At 41.6% G+C, this 27384-nt stretch overlaps 1 protein-coding gene and 1 long non-coding RNA gene across 2 annotated transcripts in view; one reads left to right on the top strand and one right to left on the bottom strand.

Annotated features, from left to right (window-relative positions):
* LOC122937760 overlaps nt 1-22072 on the bottom strand; it is a 215158-nt gene extending 193086 nt beyond the window's left edge. Inside the window, exon 1 of the long non-coding RNA XR_006389912.1 lies at nt 21997-22072. This is a non-coding gene — a long non-coding RNA (uncharacterized LOC122937760). The remainder of the gene's footprint in view (nt 1-21996) is intronic.
* CRYGN (crystallin gamma N) lies at nt 16416-25290 on the top strand. Its single transcript, XM_044292776.1, has 4 exons — nt 16416-16761; nt 22678-22926; nt 23984-24129; nt 25073-25290. The coding sequence occupies exons 1-4, from the start codon at nt 16741-16743 to the stop codon at nt 25206-25208; spliced, it is 552 nt and encodes a 183-aa protein (XP_044148711.1). The 5' UTR covers nt 16416-16740; the 3' UTR covers nt 25209-25290.
* Nucleotides 25291-27384: the final 2094 nt, after the last annotated feature.

Genomic DNA, 27384 nt, shown 5'->3' with positions numbered 1-27384 from the left:
CTCTTACTTATAATCTAAGGTCCTAGGAACTTCTTGTCCTGGATTTAGAGTACCTCAAGCTTCGGCACAGCTTTGGTGGAGGCAATGCAAGCCCAGGAGAAGACACGCAACCATGTAGGCTTCAGAGGCAGGGCCTCTGGTCCTAGCAGAGCAGGCAGTCCTCTGCTAGCCAGCACACAACCTTTACACAGGAGGGGGTAGGGGACACTGACCATAACAGTTTCAGGAATAAATATGCACATTATTAGGTGATGACATTAAATACATTAGATGTTATACATTAGCACATAGGAGATGGTAGCAAGGTGCCAAAAAGAAGTGGTAATGGCACTCCGGGACATTACACATGCAAACACACATAGCCATATATCGGCATGCTTATAAACAGGGGTGTACACAGATCTCATAGGCTTATTCAACTACCATGACACTGAAATGAGGAGCTGTGCTGCATACTTTGGGTGTCCCCATCTATTACAGTATTGCAGCTTTCATAAATATTGGGAGCCTGCTGTGTACCCCCTAGACTTATCATGTTCACATGTAAAAGATTTCACATGAATGTCATTGCTAATTGTGTAATGCCCCAGAGGGGAATTACCACTTCTGCACCCCGCTACTGTCTTTACTGGTTAACCTCATGTCATCATGTGTATTTATTTCAGGTCCAAACACTGTGCATTTCCTATTTTGTAACTGTTTATGTTCACGTGCAATGTGCCTGGTTCACCAGCAGGTGGTAGCAAATATGGCACAGCTACAGGTACATTGAATGGAGCTTCCCATTCCATTCTAACCCCCCCCCCCCCTCTGTGGAGGAGTGGGTGAGTACCACTTCCTGCAGGAAGGGTTGGTCCAAGTTTAGTTGCAGTCTAGCTTACCCCCAGCTAGGGGAAGGAAGCAAGTGCTGGGCACGTCTCTGCTGGAGACAAGCAGCTAATCTTCATCTAATAAGACACAAAATTTCAAACCTACTACTAGTCAAGCGATCACTGCGATTAATACAGAAAATAACAGTGTCACTTTCTTCATTATACATAGAACTAGTGTTTCTTACCACTCTTTGGTGATAAGCTATACCAGTGTAGCCTTATTTTTGATTACAGCAAACAAAATACTGAAATCATGATGCACCAACTGTACTGTATCAACTTATTCAGTTATTTTACAGAAGTGTTAATATAGCATTTACAATATTATATGTTGCATACAGTTTACAGAAATCACTGAATTGTTAGATGTGCTATAGTAAAGAAATAACTAAATTAAAGAGCCTGAATATTTCAGCTGAAAAGAAAAACAATTCTTGTGGTCGTTGTATGAGGAAATGACTAACATTTTGATAATCTTAGTCACCATTAAGCAGCTTATGTTTAAAACATTTCTTTTGTTGGTCATTTTATTTTTAGACCTCCCTCATTACAAGCACAAAGATGGCCACATATGTGGGGTCACTGGCCATCATATGTATAACATTCAGAGAGAATGAGTAGGTAGAAGAGACAGAAAGATAAGTTAACCAAACATGGAATTGCAAGCTTTCTGTTTGTAGAAGAATCTTGCTAAATAATAAAGTCCTGTGATTACAGCAGAATCAGCACATATCCAAGTAGTGTTTAGAAGTGCACTAACAGGTGAAAAATATGGGAGGGCTAGCAGGCTCCTAAAACAGTGTAATCACCAGTGTAAAATGTAACCTTTACTGATGATAATTGAAAAATCACCCAATTTGTGCCTTTAAAAAGCAATTAACAATGAGGCTGGGCAGGACAAGGAAAGGAAAATTGGCTCACCCTTACACTTGCCATATCAAACTATAGGCCCTGCCTATCAAAACAGTCCTGTGTCAGGAAGCTCCTGATAGGCCCTATATGTCCCTGACAAGGGATAGATACCGCCAACCGAGAAGAGACCTAGTATGACTACAGTTCTAAAGTAATGTCATAAGTCAATGTATGTATCAGAAAATAATAAAGTTACAACAAAAATAATAGCACATAATACATACCGGATTTTTCGCCCTATAAGACGCACTTTTTTGGTGATCAAAACCTGGACACCACTGGTTTACTTGGGAGCATGTATGTATTATGTGCGATTATTTTTGTTGTAACTTTATTATTTTATGATACATGCATTGACTTATGACATTACTATTGGACTGTAGTCATATTAGGTCTCTTCTCGGGTGGCGGTATCTATCCCTTGTCAGGGACATATAGGGCCTATCAGGAGGTTCCTGACACGGGATCGCCCCTATCGGGGCAGCCATTCCGTTTTGCTAGGCAGAGCCTATAGTTTGATAGGGCAAGGGTGAGTCAATTTTTCTTTACTTGTCCTGCCCAGCCTCATTGTTAATAGCTTTTTAAGGGCACACATTTGGTGATTTTTAATTATCATCAGTAAAGGTTACGTTTTACACTGGTGAAGGTACTCTGTGATTACATTATAATTAAGTTACACTAGTGACTTGACAACCTGACATCTGATGTCTATATCTATCAGAACTGTGAATAATCCTTGAAATAGTGACCAAGCTGCAACTCCACTGCAGTGGCGTACCGCCCATAGAGGCAGACCACGCCACTGCTATGGGGCCCGCGGCACTGGGGGGCCCGTAGCGCAGAGAAAGCCCCGCCCACACTATTTGACCCCGCCCACTCATGACATGCAGCCGGCTATGCGGCTGCTTTTCTTCAACAGCAGCCCCAACTCTTCTTCCGCAATCGCCGCCAAGCCGAAATGGTCCCCCGCCCCCCCCCCCCCCCCCGTTTGACCTGATCCTGACCTGACCTCCTCCTGACCCTGTCAGCCGTCGCCAGAGTGCCTGAGCTGAGGAGAGAAGAAGGAAGATTCTGAAGCATCGGCTGTGTCCCTGGCTGGTCTGAAGTAAGTCCTGCCGTGTCACTGCCTGCACAGTGCACTCCCTGCAGCAGTGCCTGGCCGACTCTGACATAACATGACTATATATATTATGAGGGCCCGTGTTAGTTTACAAATCTCTGGGGGGCAGGGTGATATCTGTGTTACTTTACAATGTGCCCCCCTTGCCTGTCACTGCAGGGAGCGCTGCTCGGCCCATATGCTGCATGTAGTACGCCAGCCCATTACCCATGTGGAGAGACTAGAGTTCCTGTATTAACTGTGCTCTTCAGCAGATGAAACCCTCTAGTCTAGTATTATAAATATGATAGCCCCTTTAACTCTTAGGATAACAGAGGTTTTTTCGTTTTTGCATTTTCTTTTTTCTTCCCTAGTTTTCTTGTGCCATAACTTTTTTTTATTTTTCCATTCACATAGATGTATGAGGGCTTATTTTTTGCGGGAGAAGTCGTACTTTAATATGGCATGCAATGTAGTGGGAAGCGGGCAAAAAAATTCCAAATGCGGTGGAATAAAAAATAAAAGAAAAAAACACAATTTCTCCACAGTTTTTTATGGGTTTTGTTCTTACGACATTCCCTTTGCGGCAAAACTGACCTATGCCCTTTAGGCTGGTTTCACACGGGCGTTGCGGAAAAATGTGCGGGTGCGTTGCGGAAACACCCGCGATTTTTCCGCGCGAGTGCAAAACATTGTAATGCGTTTTGCACTCGCGTGAGAAAAATCGCGCATGTTTGGTACCCAAACGCTTGGGATTGATGTTCTGAAGATTGTATTATTTTCCCTTATAACATGGTTATAAGGGAAAATAATAGCATTCTGAATACAGAATGCTTAGTATAATAGTGCTGGAAGGGTTAAAAATAATAAAAAAGTTAACTCACCTTATCCCCATGATCGTGTAGATCCCGGTCTGTTCTTTAGCTGTGGACTGAATGACCTTTGGTGATGTCAGATCACATGCTCCAATCACATGGTCCATCACCATGGTGATGGAGCATGTGATCTGACATCACCACAGGTCCTTTAGCCACAGCTAAAGAACAGACCGACCGGGAACTAGGCGATCATGGGGATAAGGTGAGTTAACTTTTTTTATTTTTTTTAACCCTCCCAGCACTATTATACTAAGCATTCTGTAGTCAGAATGCTATTATTTTCCCTTATAACCATGTTATAAGGGAAAATAATACAGTGAATAGACTGTCACCTAGAACCCATGTGTGGAAATCGCACCGCATCCGCACTTGCTTGCGGATGCTTGCGATTTTCACGCAACCCCATTCATTTCTATGGGGCCTGCGTTACGTGAAAAACGCTGAATATAGAACATGCTGCGATTTTCACGCAACGCATAAGTGATGCGTGAAAATCACCGCTCATGTGAACAGCCCCATAGAAATGAATGGGTCAGGATTCAGTGCGGGTGCAATGCGTTCAACTCACGCATCGCACCTGCGCGGAAATCTCGCCCGTGTGAAAGGGGCCTAATTCTCTCGGTCAGTATTTTTTTACATCACCATATTCTCCCCCATAACTTTTTTTATAGTTATGATCCCTGCCATGCTACTTCTTTTGACTTAGACTTTTAGATGCAGAACCATTTCATCTTCAAGGTAAGTTAATAATTTTTTTAATCTAGCTTAGGCTACTTTCACACTAGCGTTTTTGCTGGATTCGGCAGGGTTCAGCAAAAAAGTTTCTGTTACTGATAATACAACCGTCTGCATCTGTTATGAATGGATCCGGTTGTATTATCTTTAACATTGCCAAGACGGATCCGTCATGAACTCCACTGAAAGTTAATGGGGGACGGATCAATTTTCTATTGTGGCAGATATTCAGTTTTTCCCAGGAGGGAAAGCAAACTACAACATGTTTCGGTTTGCTCTCTATTCTGGGAACACAACTAAACGGAACGGAATGAATTTCGGAGGATTCCGTTCGGTTCAATTAAGTTTTGTTCCCATTAACAATAAATTGGAACAAAATTAAGCTTTTTTTTCCGGTATTGAGCCCCTGTGACTGATCTCAGTACCGGAAAACTTTAACGCTAGTGTGAAAGTAGCGTTATCTATAATATTTGATTTCTGTTTTATTTCACAGAACAAATCCTTATTTTAAAATATGTATAATTTTTTTTTTTAATTACTGCAACAAATTTGGTTAATAAAAAAATAAAAATAAAGATTTATCCCTAACGGTTTCAGTAGGTCGTGTATACATTTCTTTATTAGCAAATGGGGGTGTGGCAGGGGAGGAGCCAGGACAGGAGGTAGGAGGGGCCAGGGGTGGGTAGTGGGTGGGGTTATGGGGCCCAATTCAGATTCTTGCTATGGGGCCCAGTGATTTCTATGTACGCCCCTGCTCCACTGTAACTGTAAGATCACTGACAATGATAACATGTATATGGCAGCTCAAAGTATACACATGAAATCACTGCTTCACATCAGAGCAGGAAAATAAACAGTCCGATTGCTCCTAATATAGATGCATACAGAGTTTACCTGACCTCAATGATAACACGTTTCTGTGAATTAGGTAGGAGAGTTCTTCAGCTCAAATGGCTGAATTTTAAAGGTGTTCTCCGGGCTTTTAATGTGGATGACCTATCCTCAGGATAGGTCATCAACAGGGGCGGATTAAGTGCATGATAGGCCCGGGGCTGTCTACCCAACTTGGGCCCCCCCCCCTCCATTTTAGTTTAGTTTAGTTTAGTTTTTTTTGTATGAAGAGGCTGCGGTGCTTTATGAGCGCCACAGTCTCTTCTTAGGCCATATGACATCTTCAGACAAAAAAAAAATACCCCAAATTGGGTCCTAAACTGAAAAATTTGGTCGTCAAATTTAAAATACATATAATTGTAATAAAAAAGACATGGAGGAGAATACAGCACCACATACCTGTTACATCCAGTGACATCTCCTGTCATGTAGACCTTCTATTTCCTCTTCTCCTCCATTTGACCCAGACCACCATGGCAAATTCTTTTAGCCGCATCTCGTCTCTACAGTTTGTAACAGAGACACGTTAGATTTCTAAATTTTTCCATCAACCTCCTCATCCTGGTGTCCCCACAGTGTCATCCTGCCACCCCCAATACTGTGCCCGTTGTGCTCCCCAATGCCCCAGGAACTATACTGCTGAAAAAATAGTGACCCCTGATAGATATAATTGGGGTAATTTATCAAACTGGTGTAAAGTAGAACTGGATTTCCAAAAGAGCTGTCAAATATGAAAGGTGGAATCTGATTGGCTGCTATGGGCAACTAAGCCAGTTCTGCATTACACCAGTTTGATAAATTACCCCAATGGTCCCTATAGTGTCCACAGCAGCTATAATGTCCACTAGAGACCCCCAGTAATAATACCACCCTCTATTGTGCTCCAGGCAATAATCCCTGTATAGTGTCCCTAGAAATAATAGAATTGCCCCTATAGTGCCTCCCCAAAAGCAACACCCCCATATAGTAATTTCCACCACACTGCCCCCACATAGTAATACCCCCATAGTAATTTGCCCCCACACAGTAATTTCCCCCAAACTGCCCCTATAGTAGTTTGCCCCCACACAGTAATTTGCCCCACACTGCCCCCATATAGTAGTTTGCCCCCACACAGTAATTTGCCCCACACTGCCCCCACATAGTAATTTGCCCCACACTGCCCCCACATAGTAATTTGCCCCACACTGCCCCCACATAGTAATTTGCCCCACACTGCCCCCACATAGTAATTTCCTCCACACTGCCCCCACATAGTAATTTCCTCCACACTGCCCCCACATAGTAATTTCCACCACACTGCCCCCACATAGTATTTTGCCCCCACATAGCAATTTTCCCAAATTGCAATTACCCCACACTGTCCCCACATAGAAATTACCCCACACAGAAATTACCCCACACTGTCCCCACATTGCAATTTCCCCCACACAATAGTTTCCCCCACATAGTAATTTGCCCCCACACTGCCCCATATAGTAATTTGTCCCCACATAGCAATTTCCCCACACTGCCCCCACATAGCAATTTGCCCCCACACTGCCCCATCTAGTAATTTGCCCCCACACTGCCCCATCTAGTAATTTGCCCCCACATAGTATTCCCTCCCATAATAATTTGGCCCCATACAGCCCCCACATTCCCCCCCCATGTAATCGATTTATCTTCCCTAATAGGTCCTCCTGTGTCCCCCCCAAGTAGGCAAATTAAATAAAAAAATAAAAAATGAACAAAAAATGAAAAAAGAAATACTCACCTATGTCCAGGGCCAGGCGCTTGCTCGTAGAGGAAGGCGGGCGGGATGAGTCAGGCGCGTCACAGTGCTGCGTCCCGGCACAGGCGCGCGATGACGTCATCACGCACGCCTGCGCCGGGATTTCACTACCGCATAGGCCTCCGGCCTACAAGGCCTGAGGCCTATGCGGTGAATGCCGGTGATCGGCGACGGGACAGGGAGCTATGCGCTCCTGTGCCCCGCCGCAGTATGTGGGCGTTCGGGTCAGCGTTGGGCCCCCCAGCAGTGCTGGGCCCGGGGCTGCCGACCCGAACGTCCCTATTGTAATCCGCCACTGGTCATCAATATCAGATTGGCGGGGGTCCGACGCCCGGCACCCCTGTCTATCAGCTGTTTGAAGAGGAGGCGCGTGCCGTGCCAGCGCTGGCTCCTCTTCACTGTTTACCTTCTCGCCGTCGCTTCTGCAGCAGTGAGCAGGTGTAATTACACCCAAGCCGTCCCATTCATTTCAATGGGACGGATCGTTCCCATACACTTGTATAGAAGCTTTCTGTCCCATTGAAATGAATGGGGCGGCTTGGGTGTAATTACACCTGCTCACTGCTGCAGAAGCGACAGCGAGAAGGTAAACAGTGAAGAGGAGCCAGCGCTGGCACGGCACGCGCCTCCTCTTCAAACAGCTGATTGGCGGGGGTGCCGGGCGTCGGACCCCTGCCGATCTGATATTGATGACCTATCCTGAGGACAGGTCATCAATATTAAAAGCTCAGAGAACCCCTTTAAAGAGAAATGCTTAACATAAGTTCTGTACATGTGAATAAAAAGGGGGTCGTATAAATTAGATCTACTGTATGTTGCCCAAACCTGCCAATTCTGTTAGGTTTGGACAACTATCTAATGTGCATGGCCTTCAAATTCTCCCTGGACCGCCAGTGATTTGAGAGATAAGAATTGGGCACTTAGCATTTCAACTGCCCACTCTTTTTATTCTCAGATGATAAGATACTACCAGAGATGTCTGGCATTTTTTTTCTCCCCTCTATCCATTCACCAAACCAAGCATGGGAGGATCGGGAGGTATGCTGTAGTTGTCAGACAAAAGAGCATTGGGTAAACAGTTATCTCAGGTACATGTCCAATTTTATACCCAGTTTACATCACATTGTGGATGTACACTTAACATGTACACTGAGACAAGCTTCAGGCATTCACCTAAGAGTATCTATATAGCTCCATTCCATTTTTTCCTTGCCCTTTTGGCCTCTGGTTATCCAATATACATTGAAATACCTTTTTTACTGTATGGAATATAGTATATATTACACAGTATTATAGATGCAATATGTACAGATATATAAGAAAAAGAAGAAAACGACCCCAGAAGTCCCCCAACATATATAGTAAGGGCAGTGCCCGTATAATAACCAAATATAGGGGGACACCCGAAAGAAAATGACTCGGTACAAGCTCCGAGCATGACGGCAGAAAACAGGAGAAAAAAAGAGCTTAGAGTACCATAAGTTAGAAAAATATACGTTTTTATTAAATTCATGATAAAAAACACACATATAGTAAATGCCAAGGACAGGGTAAGGGAGCAGGGGAAAAGAGAACGAGCGCCATCCTGGATGGACACACTGGTCACAACATATAATGGTCTATCAGTGGGGTAACTGCAGATGTGGGAAAAACAACTAGTAAAGTATGGTACAATGACCAACCCATAGGTGCAGACCTTTAAGAATAATTAGTTATAGAGGGTGAGTGGAGATCAAAACATGGTCTAACCGCCATGGCTATAGTGCATAGTATATGGTGCAAGCAACATAGATAATACTATGTATAAACAGTGTACCAAATGGATCAGCAGTAATGGACCAGGCAAAATAGCTCAACGTTAGCAACACATAGCCATGGCTGGAAACCTATGATCAAGGACTCACCGATATGGGACCAGATGTGAACAGAAAAACCAGGATGGCGCTACCCCAACGCGCGTTTCGGCGTGCCTTCGTCAGGGGGTAGCGCCATCACTGCGGACCAGGTATTTATGTCTCCTTCAACCAATAAAAATAAATATAAAGCAGCACTCACTCATCTCCTGGTGTGTTGGTGGAGTGGCGCGCGCAATCCGCACACTGTCACTTCCGGCAATCCCACAGCCGGCGTCCCGCCGACACGCCCACACCACATGACAAGTCACATGATCGGGCAGCGTGACGTACGGACGCTCGGGCGCGAGATGCCGTGGGTGGTGACGGACAGCGCGCGCACGCAACACAGAAGGGGAGGAGGAACGGGACGTCTGTGTCTCAAAAGAAAATGTAGTATATGAATTTAAAGGCAACATATGTGCTGGCATATCAAATTTTACAATTATATGGACAGCCCTACATTCGCTCATCATAGGTATGCACATATGAAGGTGACGACATACATTTTTACAAATAAATAACATAATGTAAATCTCATAGTGACGTATGAATGGATATATGATAATATAGACACTGGGTATATTATAAACATAATAAGCACATATATATATAATTTCATCATGCTGTGGCATAGCATAAACATATAAATATATAAATGTACAATTCATTAGCATGATAAACAGAGTTGAGGTATGGGCAGCGAAAGACACATCACATATAAATATATAAATGTACAATTCATTAGCATGATAAACAGAGTTAAGGTATGGGCAGCGAAAGACACGTCACAATTTAAGATAATGCCAACAATGATTAAATAGAAGATGACAAAAAATACATGAATCAAATATAGAGTGGATTCCGGCAGAAGCCATGTGTGATGGGTCAACCATGATTAAAAATAAACAATGAAGTTAGAAATGACAATCATATTAATACCCAAAATAAGATGCATGATAATGACATAAATAGATATACAGATATGAATATTAGATATGCAATAAAAATCTATATACAAAATGAAACAGGGTACAAGACCCAATGGACCAATCAAAGGATTCAATAAAAAAAGAGATAATAAAGTGACGACATTTTTTTATTTTATTTTATTTTTTTATTTTTTACATGCCATTTAGGAAATTCATGAATGGCGATAAAGACAAAGGTGCAGTTAAAGTGCTAGTGCATAAATGTGAGGGGGTGAGAGATGGTGAAAAAAGTGATGGAAAGAATAAAAAGTGCGGAGGAAAAAGGTGAAAAGGAATAAGGTGCTAGAGGATGATGATAATCAATAGATAGTCGATCCAAGATCCATAAACACGTGATAATGCTCAATTAACATCCATAATCAAAAATATCAAAAATATCATGTCAAATGGGTTAGTCGACAATGGCGTAACTAGGCTTCTGGAAAAGTGGACAACCACAATAGCGGAATCCAAAATTGCTTCAAGTAGAAAAATAATAATAGAGCAGACGTCCCTACAGAGCGATGTAAAAGTGCTGTGGAGGAAGACAAGAAAATAAATAAAGAGATAAGAAAGTTAATAAAAATGATAAAATTTAAAGGTAAATAACACACATGCTGTTAAAAGAAAAAATCGGGTCCACAGTCGTGGGCCCAACGGCTACAGAAAAGCAGAGAATCCCAGGTTTTCATTTAGACCCTCGGGACGTAGTGTCCCCAGGGTCCAAATCCAGCGGCTTTCACACTGGGCTAGCCTTTTAGATACACATCCTGCACGGAGGTCCACCTGAATACAATCAATCCCCTTTATTTTGAGGAGTTTCGGGTTGCAAGAGTGGAATTCCCTGAAATGCCTTGCAATCGGTTTAAGAACCTCACCATCCTTTTGTTCTTGTGCATTTAGGATATCCCTCACATGCTCCCTCACACGGACACGAAGTTCTCGCGTCGTGAGGCCCACATAGATCTTGGGACAGGGACAATGGGCGTAATAGACCACTCGTGTGCTGGAGCATGTAAGAGCATGGTTAATCCTGAATGTCTTAGTGCCCGAGGAGTCTGTGAAGTCTAGAGACCGCTCCATATTGGGGCACGCAGAACATTTGCCACACGGTCTGAAGCCGGTCTTGGGACTACCCTGTCCAAAGAACAGGGGAGGAAGAGTTGGTTGAAGGTAACCTCTGACCAAATTATCACGCAGGGTGTTAGCCCTGCGAGCTGTGACCAAAGGTCGTGGAGGTAAAAGTCTTTCCAAGACCGGGTCAGTTAATAGGATCGGCCAATGAGAGGCTAAGCAGTTCCTCATTTCGTCCCAATGGGAGTGATATTTGCTTATAAAGCGGATCCTATTGTCAGGTGTCTTATCTCCCTTTATTTGGAGAAGTTGGGCCTGTCCCTGCAGCTTTGCCCGCCGATATGCCTTTTTAATAGAGCGATGACTATAACCTCTCTTGAGGAAACGATCTTTCAGCTCACAGGCTCGCCTCTCAAAAGTTGCATCGTCGGAGCATATCCGGCGGATGCGTAAAAATTGGCCAATTTTTACGCATCCGCCGGATATGCTCCGACGATGCAACTTTTGAGAGGCGAGCCTGTGAGCTGAAAGATCGTTTCCTCAAGAGAGGTTATAGTCATCGCTCTATTAAAAAGGCATATCGGCGGGCAAAGCTGCAGGGACAGGCCCAACTTCTCCAAATAAAGGGAGATAAGACACCTGACAATAGGATCCGCTTTATAAGCAAATATCACTCCCATTGGGACGAAATGAGGAACTGCTTAGCCTCTCATTGGCCGATCCTATTAACTGACCCGGTCTTGGAAAGACTTTTACCTCCACGACCTTTGGTCACAGCTCGCAGGGCTAACACCCTGCGTGATAATTTGGTCAGAGGTTACCTTCAACCAACTCTTCCTCCCCTGTTCTTTGGACAGGGTAGTCCCAAGACCGGCTGCAGACCGTGTGGCAAATGTTCTGCGTGCCCCAATATGGAGCGGTCTCTAGACTTCACAGACTCCTCGGGCACTAAGACATTCAGGATTAACCATGCTCTTACATGCTCCAGCACACGAGTGGTCTATTACGCCCATTGTCCTTGTCCCAAGATCTATGTGGGCCTCACGACGCGAGAACTTCGTGTCCGTGTGAGGGAGCATGTGAGGGATATCCTAAATGCACAAGAACAAAAGGATGGTGAGGTTCTTAAACCGATTGCAAGGCATTTCAGGGAATTCCACTCTTGCAACCCGAAACTCCTCAAAATAAAGGGGATTGATTGTATTCAGGTGGACCTCCGTGCAGGATGTGTATCTAAAAGGCTAGCCCAGTGTGAAAGCCGCTGGATTTGGACCCTGGGGACACTACGTCCCGAGGGTCTAAATGAAAACCTGGGATTCTCTGCTTTTCTGTAGCCGTTGGGCCCACGACTGTGGACCCGATTTTTTCTTTTAACAGCATGTGTGTTATTTACCTTTAAATTTTATCATTTTTATTAACTTTCTTATCTCTTTATTTATTTTCTTGTCTTCCTCCACAGCACTTTTACATCGCTCTGTAGGGACGTCTGCTCTATTATTATTTTTCTACTTGAAGCAATTTTGGATTCCGCTATTGTGGTTGTCCACTTTTCCAGAAGCCTAGTTACGCCATTGTCGACTAACCCATTTGACATGATATTTTTGATATTTTTGATTATGGATGTTAATTGAGCATTATCACGTGTTTATGGATCTTGGATCGACTATCTATTGATTATCATCATCCTCTAGCACCTTATTCCTTTTCACCTTTTTCCTCCGCACTTTTTATTCTTTCCATCACTTTTTTCACCATCTCTCACCCCCTCACATTTATGCACTAGCACTTTAACTGCACCTTTGTCTTTATCGCCATTCATGAATTTCCTAAATGGCATGTAAAAAAAATAATAATAATTTTTTCGTCACTTTATTATCTCTTTTTTTATTGAATCCTTTGATTGGTCCATTGGGTCTTGTACCCTGTTTCATTTTGTATATAGATTTTTATTGCATATCTAATATTCATATCTGTATATCTATTTATGTCATTATCATGCATCTTATTTTGGGTATTAATATGATTGTCATTTCTAACTTCATTGTTTATTTTTAATCATGGTTGACCCATCACACATGGCTTCTGCCGGAATCCACTCTATATTTGATTCATGTATTTTTTGTCATCTTCTATTTAATCATTGTTGGCATTATCTTAAATTGTGACGTGTCTTTCGCTGCCCATACCTTAACTCTGTTTATCATGCTAATGAATTGTACATTTATATATTTATATGTGATGTGTCTTTCGCTGCCCATACCTCAACTCTGTTTATCATGCTAATGAATTGTACATTTATATATTTATATGTTTATGCTATGCCACAGCATGATGAAATTATATATATATGTGCTTATTATGTTTATAATATACCCAGTGTCTATATTATCATATATCCATTCATACGTCACTATGAGATTTACATTATGTTATTTATTTGTAAAAATGTATGTCGTCACCTTCATATGTGCATACCTATGATGAGCGAATGTAGGGCTGTCCATATAATTGTAAAATTTGATATGCCAGCACATATGTTGCCTTTAAATTCATATACTACATTTTCTTTTGAGACACAGACGTCCCGTTCCTCCTCCCCTTCTGTGTTGCGTGCGCGCGCTGTCCGTCACCACCCACGGCATCTCGCGCCCGAGCGTCCGTACGTCACGCTGCCCGATCATGTGACTTGTCATGTGGTGTGGGCGTGTCGGCGGGACGCCGGCTGTGGGATTGCCGGAAGTGACAGTGTGCGGATTGCGCGCGCCACTCCACCAACACACCAGGAGATGAGTGAGTGCTGCTTTATATTTATTTTTATTGGTTGAAGGAGACATAAATACCTGGTCCGCAGTGATGGCGCTACCCCCTGACGAAGGCACGCCGAAATGCGCGTTGGGGTAGCGCCATCCTGGTTTTTCTGTTCACATCTGGTCCCATATCGGTGAGTCCTTGATCATAGGTTTCCAGCCATGGCTATGTGTTGCTAACGTTGAGCTATTTTGCCTGGTCCATTACTGCTGATCCATTTGGTACACTGTTTATACATAGTATTATCTATGTTGCTTGCACCATATACTATGCACTATAGCCATGGCGGTTAGACCATGTTTTGATCTCCACTCACCCTCTATAACTAATTATTCTTAAAGGTCTGCACCTATGGGTTGGTCATTGTACCATACTTTACTAGTTGTTTTTCCCACATCTGCAGTTACCCCACTGATAGACCATTATATGTTGTGACCAGTGTGTCCATCCAGGATGGCGCTCGTTCTCTTTTCCCCTGCTCCCTTACCCTGTCCTTGGCATTTACTATATGTGTGTTTTTTATCATGAATTTAATAAAAACGTATATTTTTCTAACTTATGGTACTCTAAGCTCTTTTTTTCTCCTGTTTTCTGTACAGATATATAGTATATACAGCAGTCTACTGATATGTGAGGTATGAGGTATAATAGATGAAGTGTGTGCAGATATATAGTCCAGAGGACCAGAGGACCAGGTATAGGTATGATTCTGGGGACCTACCATGTATAGCTTAATGCTTGCTTTGAAACTGATTTTAGATGTGACAGACTCCCTTTGAAAAGGCAACACTACAGGCATTGCCACATGTCATACTTTTGGATTGTAATACAGAAGCAGATTTGAAGCACAGAATATATGGAGAAGTTATGTAACATTGTCTTCCCTTTGGATTAAACTTCTAAAATCCAGGACATAACCCTTTTTCTCCTTTCTCCTACTCTTTTGTTTATTTTAGTGTACATGTGGGCTGTCATTTTACATACACTGCTACCCAATTATCAAATAGATGCACCAGAAAAGTAATGAGCATTAAATAAATGTCACGTGATGCAAGTGATGCACGTCATATTTATAAAAGACAAGTTCCATATTTAAAGGGGTTTTCTGGAACCCAGCGGGTCAAGCAAATCCACCTTAATAATATCATTACCATAACAAAATTGAGTGGATCAGCCTCTGGGAATGACACTCTTATTTTGAAAATCCAGCTTCTACTGATGTCACACCCTTTACCTGGTTTCCATCTTGGTCTATGGTCAGGATGTCATTTTCACTGTGGACAGAGTCCAAACTATTCCGTTCCCTGGGAGATACGTAGATGAGATGGATTCAGGAGTTTGGTTAAGTTGACCATGTCTGTGCAGAAAGTTTACATGCAGGAACCAGAAATCCAGTGAAGACAACCCGGGAACCACAGAACCTGAATGGAGTTTTTTTATTTCCATATTAACCTCCATAACTTTATTCCAAAACCTAAAAAAATGTATCCTTCTCCCCTCTTGCTTCTCTTGGATCCGTTCATGTTTTGTTAAAAAATGTATAGTAATGCAATACAGAATGTAACACTGTGTATGGTAAAGTACTGGAGGAGGTGAAAATGTCCCCCAGAATGCTCAGATGGATGGGATAAAAGAATACAGGAAAGCTTGGAGGTTTCAGCAAAGTGTAGTTTGCTGAGACACTTTTCTTTACAGTGTTTTATGGGCTTGGATTTTTATGGAATGGTGGGTAGGTTTGTAGAGGAACCTGCCATTCCCTCTAACTCCAGTAAAACATTTTCCCCTAGACTCAAATAATCCCAGGTATAGCTACTGGGCTCATTACTGTGGGAATAAATACAAGCCTCAAATGCTTATTCAGTGTCAGAGCCTGGAAACTACATGACCTGTTGGCTGAGTGAGTCTGATCTCTTGTCTTTAAGAGTATCTATGTGAGGTATCTGTTGTATAGTTGGAGCCCACATGGGCTAGGACATTGTTTTGAAGTTAATGTTCTGTTCTGATGGGGTACCATACAAGTGATGATATATGCCCAGTCTTATGTTGGATGTAAAATAAACCGTTGGACTTTTAAACGGCTAAATACCATGAAATCTGCCATCACTGACCCTCCCCCACATGGACCTTTGACAAGGGTTAAAAAATAACAGTTAATAAAGGTTAAGAAGCTCAAAAGCAAAGGATTATCATCAGTGAGATCCAAAAATATTATCGAATTATATATTTTTTTAAATAGCACGTGTGATTCACTTTATATCGATTTGGCATTTATGACATAATATATCCTAAGATTCCCACTTAAATCTCTACAGTTTGCTCCTTTTCCCCACTGTATTTTCCTAACCACTAGCTTCATAGTAAACTGTACAACAAATGTTTCCCTGGCAGCAGGTCATGAACCTAGACTCCTGATTCTGTGCCCCATTCGTAGGATTTATTTGTGGATTAATTTGTATCTCTATAAGTTATTCGCAGCATATAGTAAACCTCTCTAATGTTCCCACGTAGAACACTGAGCAGTTCTTCACTTCATGCTTTTCGCTCTATACATAAAAGGAGCAGTGAAAGTGCCGTTCTCATCAGCCAAATTCCTGCAGAGCAAATCTTTTGTCTGCATGTCCACAATATGTTGAAAGTCTGGGATCAGCAGTGTTGGATACAGGGGATTGTGTCTACCAAGCAGAAATGTTAAACCTTCTATAGTTGCTGTTTTGTTCCATGAGGCTCGCGATATCAGCCTCTGTCTGAACTGTCATATATATTGCAGTGTCCAATTTTTCTGCCTGTCACATTTGTTGGCTCCTTCATTGGTTTGGACACTGTCCAGTGCAAAGATGTCTCAGTACTCTGGAAAAGTAAGTAAACAGGCTTAATTCAGCTACATACACACACATATGGTATATTTTTATTTTATTTTATTTGATATGATTAATGCTAAGCGGTGAGCCTTAATACTAAGTACTACTACTACTACATTAGTGGCCAGTTGGTATAATGATCTAGTATGTTTGTTGACATGAAGCCAATACACACACATTATAATCAGATATCCAAAGATTCATGTTTGTGTAAGTTTATTTTATCTTCTTTTGATATTTGCCATCTTGTACTTTCGAAGAGGGGCTCTCTACTAGAGGGGGTCGTCTGAAATAATAGTCATTTTTCCCTCATCAGTGATATACATAGAAGCATTCATCATACCCCAGCACCTATAGTCTATAAAGTATACATTTTTCATTTTTTTTTTATCATAAATTGCACTTTCACCTAAGTGGCTGCTTAGACAGCCACCTACTCTACCCACCGACCCTGAAGGCATCATACATTTAATACAATTTCAATTTCATGCTCATAATTTAAGGTATAATTGCATTAAATACTATCAAGATGGAAAATCAATGGTGCACTATCACATTGCAGGCATTCCTAGTCCTAAACATTTTTGTATCTATAGGTACCAATAGAAACATTTCCCTCTGAACAGGCAATATTAGATTTTTCCATAATTTTTATATGACATGGGGAGAACTTTCATTCAGTACTCCTGTTTCTGAAAGATGTTTTCCCTAAAGCAAGTATTCAAGCCTGGATATACTTATTGGTATTAATGTCAGCACTGTGAGAGGTAACCGTACTGCCAGGAGAAATAAATACGTTTCTGGGTCAACGAGAATATACAATGCTACTGTGAAATCTGAAATGAATGTCCTAGAGGTAAAAAAACACCATATTTTTATTGCGCAGTGAAGATGCCAAAAATACCACTTTTGTCTAGTTTCAGAAGGGTGTATAACATTGCACCCATATTTAATAGTCCATGTTATTGACCTGACACCCATTCCTCCCTGGTTTTATCTACGCTTGGTTCCATAGAACAGCAGAGAATCCAACAAATCCTTTATTTGACTTTATTACAAGTTTGAATATACTAGGCTGGATGGAGGCTGCACATAGAGGGACAATTCTCTGCTTCTGATTAGTGATTTGTAAGCAGTAGTGTACTTAATGAAGAATCTTATACCTCTACATATAATAAAATCATTGGGGCAGAATTACTAATCAGGACTATCATTTAGACAATGTAAACTTAAGGTGTTATGTATTAAGATGCACCTGTTATGGACCAACCAGCTCCCAAGCAATGGATTTGGCTACGGGTTACACCTAAGGGCGTTATCCTAATGGCTCCTTGGTAGTCACACTTTTAATCCCTATACAGGGATCTGCAGGGAATGCACCAGGCTGCTACCTTCTAGAGTAGTCTCCATGTGGGATGTCAGAGACACTGCTGCTGGGAACCAAGGGAATAGGTGAACTTGTAGACAATAACAGACCAAAGTCAGGACAGGTAGAGTTCTTGCAAGTTCGTGAAACAGTCCAAAGGTAAGCACAGGGTCAGAATCTGGGAATCAGGCAGAAGTCGGTATGCTGGTATATAAACAGATTACAGCACCTATGCAGGATCAAGCAAACTAGAAATACCTATTACTCAAGCACTTCTCTTTAAAATACCCACAGAAGTCCAGCCATTGGCTGGCGCAGATTGTGTACAGCTGTGCTGGCCCTTTGAAGGCCAGGAAGCGCATGCCCAATAGGATACAGGAAGAGGCCTAGCAGTCCGGCTGCATGATGCAGTGTGTGGCACAGGAGTTTGGTGGCCGTCCCCACTGCTAGAGGGCAGAAGACTGGACTCGGCTGAAGCTAGGGGAGTGATTTAAAGCCCGTGCCTTATCCAGATAGTGGGACAGCAGCGAGCATGGAGTGCAACCATGACGGCAACCTTTTGCTTTCATTATTTTGGAGTGTCTTGCAGTTGTTTTTTGGCAACAAATTTGCAAAATGTTGCACACCTTTTGTTAGATTCGTCACACGAATCATCTATGGATTATATATATATATATATATATATATATATAATCATATTTATTGCAAAAGTTCTGTCAGTTTTTTCACGTAAGTACACTAACAGTACTCTAAGGAAAAAAGACACAATGGCGCAACATAGGGTTTTCCCCCGTACAACATGTGGATATATGCACTGGGAGCACAACTTCCCTGTAGTCTGGTGGAATATTGCGCTGCCAGTAACAATAGGATCTATGTGATTGCTTAATCATGTGAAGGAGGGTCCAGTCCTGAAGTGCTTTGTATTTTATACATTGCAATAAAGGACCTAGAAGATTATTCCTTCTGACAATTGGTACTTATTGTACAGTATTTACAAAGAGTGTACAGTATATAACAAGAAAAAGAATAAAATGTGACCAGTGGTTTAAGAATAAAAATTTAAAAGTGCCACACTGGGGGCTGCCATATCTAAAGGGTTCTGTGTGCATGACACCCACAGATACAGTACGGCACACACAGCTCTCAACCCTATGTACTGTCATTCACTGGGTCTACCTGTGATCTGCGCAGGCTATTTGGCCTGTGCAGTTCACAGCATGTAGCCTATGGACAGAGAGACAGCTGGACATACCTTAGCCGTTTCGGGACAGCCACGGAAATCCAGGACCTTCCCAGATCCGGGACAGTTGGGAGATATGGAGACAGGGAGCAGGAGGACTGGCTGCTACCAGAGACAGTGGATGGAAGGACTGGCTGCTACGAGACGCAGGGGGCAGGAGGACTGGCCGCTGCCAGAGAGAGGGGGTTCAGTGCCCCAATGAGAATACCAAAAAACCCTATAAATATTTCCACACTATTGGTAACAGTTTAAATACTTCCCCCATGTCCTGGGCATTCACTGTACTTTACTGCTGTGAGATCCCAACAAACTGGTGCTGCACAGTGGTATTGAAAACACCTGCTCCCGCTCTTTTTGTACACCATCACAAGGGGAAGGGAGGTGTGAAGTCACCAGCGAGGAGAGGGGCCAGGCCCATTTTTCAGCAACCAGATTATTGAATTCACCACTTTTTTTATGTTAGCTCCCTCTGCTGGTCAACAGTGGGAAATAGGAAAAATAATTACATTTTTTATATTTCCCTACAAGTGAAAAATAAAAAAAAGTCAAAAAATATAAAAAAAATTGACAAAAATATTTCACATTGAGAAAAATATTTTTTAAGTACACCTGCAATTTTATTTATTTATTTATTTATATTACATAAAGTCACAATTATAAATCTGCTCAAAATATAGCCCATCCCCCCAAAAATTCTGACTGCCTCATAGTAAATGTAAATGGCACAGCATGGAGAAAACCACCCAATAAATTGGCAGACTGGAAACTTAAAGTGGCCCTGGAAAAAATACTAAAAGTGGCTCCATTTTGTATTCAGGTCTAAATTGATGGAAGGCAGGGCCAGCACAAGTAGGCCAGCAATATCATATTGTGTCACATTATACTATCCCAACAGAGCCAAATACCACAGTCCATCATAAAATACTGCCAGTACGAGTACAAAATACATCCCCAAAAAATTTCCACTGGCCGGCCATGACGAGGGCTCACTTGGCCCCCTGGGCATCCGCCCACCGGGAAATTTCCCTGTAAGGTCTATGGCCAATCTGCCCCTGCTGTCCACACATCAGATGCTGTGCAAAAACAAGGACTGAAGTACAGTCAAGAGAACTACGACAGAAATGCACATCCCACAATTACCAATGAATAAAACTTGTTTTTATTAGACAACACCAACACATAGACATGTCAAAAATGGTATACAATAGAATTTTGTGTTGGTGAAAAATAAAACCAACACCTAAACAGAGTCCACTAATGTCCAAAGATAAGGACATGACATATATAACCCAGCTACATCAATAACTATATATATGAATACATATAAACCTTACATCAAAATATAATGTGGCATCAAAGAAATAAGGATAGGACCAGATCTGGTCAGAATGTAAGAGCCATGACCTGTAGAAGAGCTGGTAAAGTGGACCTGTGCGACATGAAGAAAGACGCATATCGCCTGAATGAAAGTATCCAAATAACTATATTAATCATATTCACCTGTAAACAAGCGACATCATGTGTGTGCGTCCCAGGGTCAAATCGCACATGGACAAGATGGCCGGACAACAGGAGGTATCTAAAACATGTGACCGTAAGAAAATGGTCGCAATGGAACGCAAAAATGCATTCCACCGGCGGAATGCAAGCCAGATGTGTATAGTCCGCTCAAACAGAGCGCAACTATATGAATTAAGAAACCTACAGCCACATGTGTATACCCAGGTCATGGAAATACACACAACCATTTAATTATCCCCAAATCTTTGAATTTATTGAATACAATAAATAAAAGACATACAGTGGAGTCTGCATGATTCAGTGGAACAAAAACATACACAAAGGGGGACGAATGGGAGGGGACTAATAATACATAGAAGAGCACAAATTACAATAATCATGATTTGAATCAAAATACATTTAAGGTAATTTACAGTAATATCTATTAATGAAAAAAGACTTAAATCTCCCAAAAGAATAGTATATAACGGCTTCCAATCAATTAAAGCGCATAGTGGTGCCGAGCAGCAACAGTGCCAAGGGGATGAAGAGTATAAAAAAGCTCCTCTGAAATTCCTAAAAATTATCTAGTAGCAAAAAAAAAACCATCCCAGTTTCCCCCACTTATCCAACGCGTTTCGCCAGATGGTTTCGTCCGCTGTTTGATGTCCACTGTGGCCCCCCATTGATTTTGGCGCCTTGTATTATGATGAGGAGTATCGGAAAAAATGAGGCGGAGACTGAGTCTTTCTCAGTGGGCATCTCCTTTTCCCTGGCTGTAGCGCTGTCCAATGGCAGTGCAGAGCGTCACAGCCAGGGAGTTTTTTTTCTCCCTGGCTGTGACGCTCTGCTCTGCGATTGGACAGCGCTACAGCCAGGGAGAAGGAGACGCCCATTAAGAAACCCTGGCCTCTCCTCCTCCCTGTTCCGATGCTAGTAATTAGCATACTGAGCGGGGAAAATACCCGAAGGCACAGCGGGCGAACGGAGCGGCTCCCAGGAATAATAGTAAGCACTATAGGATCCCTGCTTTATGCCCTACTTAACGTGCTACTTATCTTATAAAGCCTGGACCCATGAAAGGTCCTCTTTAAATCCATGTTGGCATGGTTCATTCCCTTACCTTACAAGGTGCAGTACTATAGAAAGGGGCAAGTTCTAGTCTGTTCACTTTCCTTCCTTTCCTCCGATCCCACTCAGCATGCATTACTGAAAAAGAAGACCTATGGTCGTTCATCCCTTTGAATGATGGGAGTAAATTTCTAATTTTTTTTTTTTACTGGCTTCAGGCTCAAAATTAAAATTCTTTGTACCATTGACAATATCAGTTTTGACTGAAATAGCTTTTTAATATTTTGATGATAGTCGTCCCATGGGTCATGAAGAAATACACAGACACACAAATCAAAGTAATGACTAAATGACTAATAATGACTATTTTCTGAGACGTTCTGTCTTTCTAAATGTTGCAATATTCCTTCTAATGTCATGGAAGTTTCCAACATGAGCTCATGAGCAGTGATGGAAGTAGACATTAGTAATACATTATCATTGCTTTAAGAGCTGAGTATATAAGTCGATACATATTTGGATTTGGGTGATTTCTTGGGTACACCCTGCAGGGACATTAAACACTTCTATTTGACAGAAGCATCTGCAAGTTATTTTCTACAAAACATCTTTGTTCGCAGCTTCACTTTAGATACCAATCACATATATCACATTTCCACAAGACGAGGAGTCAGTGCCATCTTCTACGCTCTTGGCTGTACATGTAAGGAGGTTTTCTTTTTTCTTGTTTTAGATCATTTTCTATGAGGGAAAATGTTTCACGGGAAGGAAACTGGAGGTTTTCGGAGACTGTGATAACTTTCAAGACAGGGGATTTATGAATCGTGTCAATTCCATCCGTGTAGAAAGTGGAGCCTGGATCTGTTACGATCACCCTGACTTTAAAGGGCAGCAGTACATTCTGGAACATGGAGAATATCCAGACTTCCATCGCTGGAATGGGCACAATGATCACATGGGATCCAGCAGACCAGTCAAAATGGTTTGTTGCCTTTCGTACTTTTGCTTTGTATCTACGTTTTACTTTTCCTATATCCTGCCCATGGTTCTTATCCATAAGATACATCTTCAGTCCATATAGGAAAAGTTTAAAAGTTTGACTTTCCGGTAATCATATAAGTGAACAGTTAACCATACAGTGAATACAGTGAATGAGCCCAGTGCACCACAGATAGAGCTGCTCTGGCTCATAGAGAAGATTACAAAGTGAGGAACTCCTTCTATGATGTCTATGGTGTCACAATAGGGTATAAGAAATAGATTTATCTTGATAAGACAATCACTTTACGTGTTTTCAGAAACTAGAAATACTTATATAACATACAGCAAACCAGGACCTTTCATTTTCTCATAGAAGTGCTCCTGCACAGTACACCATTGACACCAGGGCAAGAAGACCTTGCTTTACTGCTCATGTGTCAGAGGGAAAAGAAAACAGTGCAGATGCAGAATTTCAGCCAGGCTTGTAGTCCTATTCCCTGACCACAGGGAGACCAATCAAACCAGATTTGACTGGATTATGGGTGGACAGCTGGACAGCAAAGAAGTTGCTTATTTTTGCTAGTAAAATGTAAAATAATAACCCACCACCCTTCCCGAAACTGAAGGTGTTGAGAAGTGCTTTCCCTGAGGTGCTGAAGTGGTCTCACAATGCATCATGGATGGCACAGCATTGGCTTAATTTGACATTCACCCATTTCATATGTACACTATGATAACCCACTGAATTATAATTTATATATTTTTATTTAAAAATCACATGGTGGCTATGCTCTTGACCATCCTGGTGTTGTTGGCAGAGTCTCCAGACTCTTTTGTCTACTAAACCCTTGTGTAATGTTAGCTATGAAAGAAACATGAAAGGAAGATCCTGTGGCCATGAAATGTTCAGCTTGGTGGGGCATCAAGAGTTATGATTTGAAGAACCCACAATAAGTTGTACTATTTGACTAACTCTAAGTAGTTGTAACTACGTTTGCTACATTGACAAAAAGCTCTTCTGTATATGCATAAATCACACTTTTCTGCATTTGTTCTAGCATGGAGAACATTACAGACTGGAACTGTTTGAGGGCTGTAACTTCACTGGTCAATGCATGGAGTTTTGTGAAGATTGTCCTTTTCTCCAAGGGCACGGCTGGAACAAGAACTGTGTGAATGCCATCAAGGTCTATGGTGATGGAGCGTGAGTATGGCATTGAGAGAAACACTATGTAAACAGCTTAGTCTAGTCCCCCCAAAATCTTAGAAACATAAATGACACTGGGCTAGAACAAATCTATAGGACCTGCAAATACAACGTATCTAACTCAACAGGCTATGTATTCACTATATATATAAATATATATATATATATTATATACCTAGCAATATGTATGGCAAGAACTTATAGGGCTGTGGCCAATGGCAACCCTACACAGGGATTCTACTGTTTATTGAGCTGTGCTGTCCCTGAAAATAGCTCCCCCTAGTGGTGAATGCACACAGCATCAAATTAATCAGCTCAGCGGAAAACAAACATATTCACAAAGACTGGTGCTTCATAAGCAATGAAGCCAGTTATTCTATTTGCCAAAATTTAGAGTCTGGAAGAATTTTGTATCCTAAGATGAAGAAAATGGGCTTCTACCTCATTATGTTATTTACCTTCTTCTGGATCAACAGTGCAGATTAACAGGCTAAATTGAATGAATGTCTTCTTCCAGCTTTACACAGTATTGCTGCACACAATTGTTAGGAAGGAAGCTCTCCTCCCCAACTATCGCCTGCTTGTTCAGTGGAGGTGAAGCACAACATTCACATGCTGCAATCACCTCCACAGTATAGAGAGGAGCGATGGGTACTGCTACCACTCATCCTCATACAACTGCATTGTTTCTTATAAGTAGACTGCTAAATAGACAGCATGATCTGCTGCCCAGAAACAATAATTTAGGTGTGCACATGAACCAATGTTTCTTCCAAAGAACAAAACTTTTCGCTCATTCATTAGGTGATCTGGGGGGCACCTTTAGACTGGTAGATTATCTGGAACGTGTCGCTGATAAACCCGTCTTATGTTAGTTAATTTTTCCATGTAAATACATTTTATGAATGTGTGTTCAGTATCTACTTTTTAAAAATTTTAGCTGGGTACTGTATGAAGAACCCAACTACCGTGGACGTATGTACATCGTGGAGAGAGGAGACTACCGCACGTTCAACGAATGGCAGGCCCAGAGTGCGAACATCCAGTCCATCAGACGGGTGGTGAACTACTTCTAAGTGCTGAATTTTAACCTCGGTGAAAGGGACAATCAAACTCTCAATAACATTTACCTCTCCTTTGTGAAGCATGCTCAATAAATTCGTAAATTGTGTGCGTCATCTTCATGGTTTTTACTTTGAATAATCGTTCTCTGTAAGACATTTCTCGAGCAGATTGCACTGACACTGCTGTGTGATATTTGCACATTTTCAGGAATGTCTTTTCGATTCAGAAATGTGTCACAAGCACAGATTATAAATTTCAGTTTTCACATTAAGTCGTCAGACATGGGTCACGAGCTTAATGCTAGCAAATCAGTCCACATTACTGCAAATTTTTATCTTGCAAAACTAAATTACAACAAATGTTTAACATTATGACTGCGGATCTGCAGTTCAGGTTCAGCTGCTTGAGAAGCAGGTGATGGAATCATTAAGCTACGTTCACCGGGCAAAATGCTCATGCTGATTTATCAAAACCTGATCAGAAGCGCAATCCATCTGAAATCTGGTCATTTTTTAAAACGATTTTCTCATTTGTCTTGTTATTTTGGCGCCTATTTGATACGTGATTGAATTTTATTGAATTGTATTTTAGTTGTGTATTTTATGTGCTTGAACACATTTTAGCGCTTTTCTATCGACCTTAGGCCTCTATCACACGACCGTGTGTCCCTCGTGGCCGTATTGCAGCCCGCTTAAGGCCAGTCCGCAATACACGGGGCACTGGCCGTGTGCATTCCGCCATATATATGGGGTCCGCGATCCGTCCGTTCCGCAAAAAGATAGAACAAGTTCTATCTTTTTACGGAACAGAACCACGGAATGGAAGCACTACGGAGTGCTTCGGTGGGGTTCCGTTCTGCAAAAAGATAGAACACGTTCTATCTTTTTGCAGAACGGACGGATCACGATCCGCAGCATGGCCACGGGGGACACGCGTTCGTGTGAAAGAGGCCTTAATGGGATAGGCAGCAATGCATAATTAAATATACTTCCAAAAAGTGACATGCCACTTCTGGCATTTTAAATCAGCTGTGTAATAATAAGCGCCTGTGTGTATGCATGTATTTAACTTTGAAAACTTTCTATAACTGGATATAATTCTTACCGAGTGCACTGCCAAAATCCCAGTACCGCCAGGATAATAAAAAAGTAAATATAATATTTGAACGCAGGAAGGCTCTCAAGGTATGAACTGTATAAAATTTACTAGAAATATATAAAAATGGATATCAATATAAACAAAATATATTCTATTATAAAAGATATATCAAATTCTAAAATGTGATCCAGTCTAATACTGGTGCGAGCCCTGCAGCGATGTGGCAATCCACTCTAATGTAATTATGAACATATCCACCTCGGCATAACAATAATAAAAGTAAGCGGTGTGGTGGTGTGTCTAATTAAATGTCCAGATATTAAGTATCTTTATACCATAAAGTAATCCAGCTATATAGCAATAAGTCTGAGTTAGTTCATGACCCTAAGGGGGTATGCTTAGGTTTAAAGTATAAATCTTCAAAACTGTATAAAGTTAGTATTATTACCAGCAACTGTAGGTAGATAGATAGTTAATGGTTGCCTTGTCCCCCCCACCTCGGACTGGTAGGGTGTGCTGTGTCTTGCAGTTCACCGATTGTGGAACATACTGGGTCTTGTAGCTCCATAGATGTCAAATGTACCACAGCCGTAGATGTTGGTTATAGGCATTCCCGACATCCCGAGACTCACAAGAATGTGTATGATGTACACTGCATGTGTACTGGACTTTGTGAGGCGTGTTGTGTCTTGCAGTTCCACAGATCCTTGGCTGGTGAAGTGTTCTGGATCTTATAATTCCACAAAGGTCAAATTACAGCACTGCAGTAGGAAGGTTGATGGATGTAATAATATATTGTAGTTGCAGTATTCAAAAGTAGATTCAAATTTTAAGGCCATAAGCATTTTGGGCCTCATATCCCCTCCCTCAGTATCCAAAATTGTAATATGGAAGTGAGGATCACTTAAAAATGGCGGACTGGATGACAGAAAATGCATAATTTATAATTTTCACTTTAATCTATTTTCTTTCATCTTATTCTCACTCCGTCCCATCTCATTTTATTCCAAATTTTCACTTTTATTTTTATTTTCATTTATTACACCCCACTTTGGATTGCCATATTTCCTTTATAATTTGGTTGTATGC

The sequence above is a fragment of the Bufo gargarizans genome, chromosome 5 (genome assembly GCF_014858855.1).
Source record: "Bufo gargarizans isolate SCDJY-AF-19 chromosome 5, ASM1485885v1, whole genome shotgun sequence".
Lineage (NCBI taxonomy): Eukaryota > Metazoa > Chordata > Amphibia > Anura > Bufonidae > Bufo > Bufo gargarizans.
Note: the sequence above shows the minus strand (reverse complement) of the source record. Positions and strands in the feature narration are given on the sequence as shown.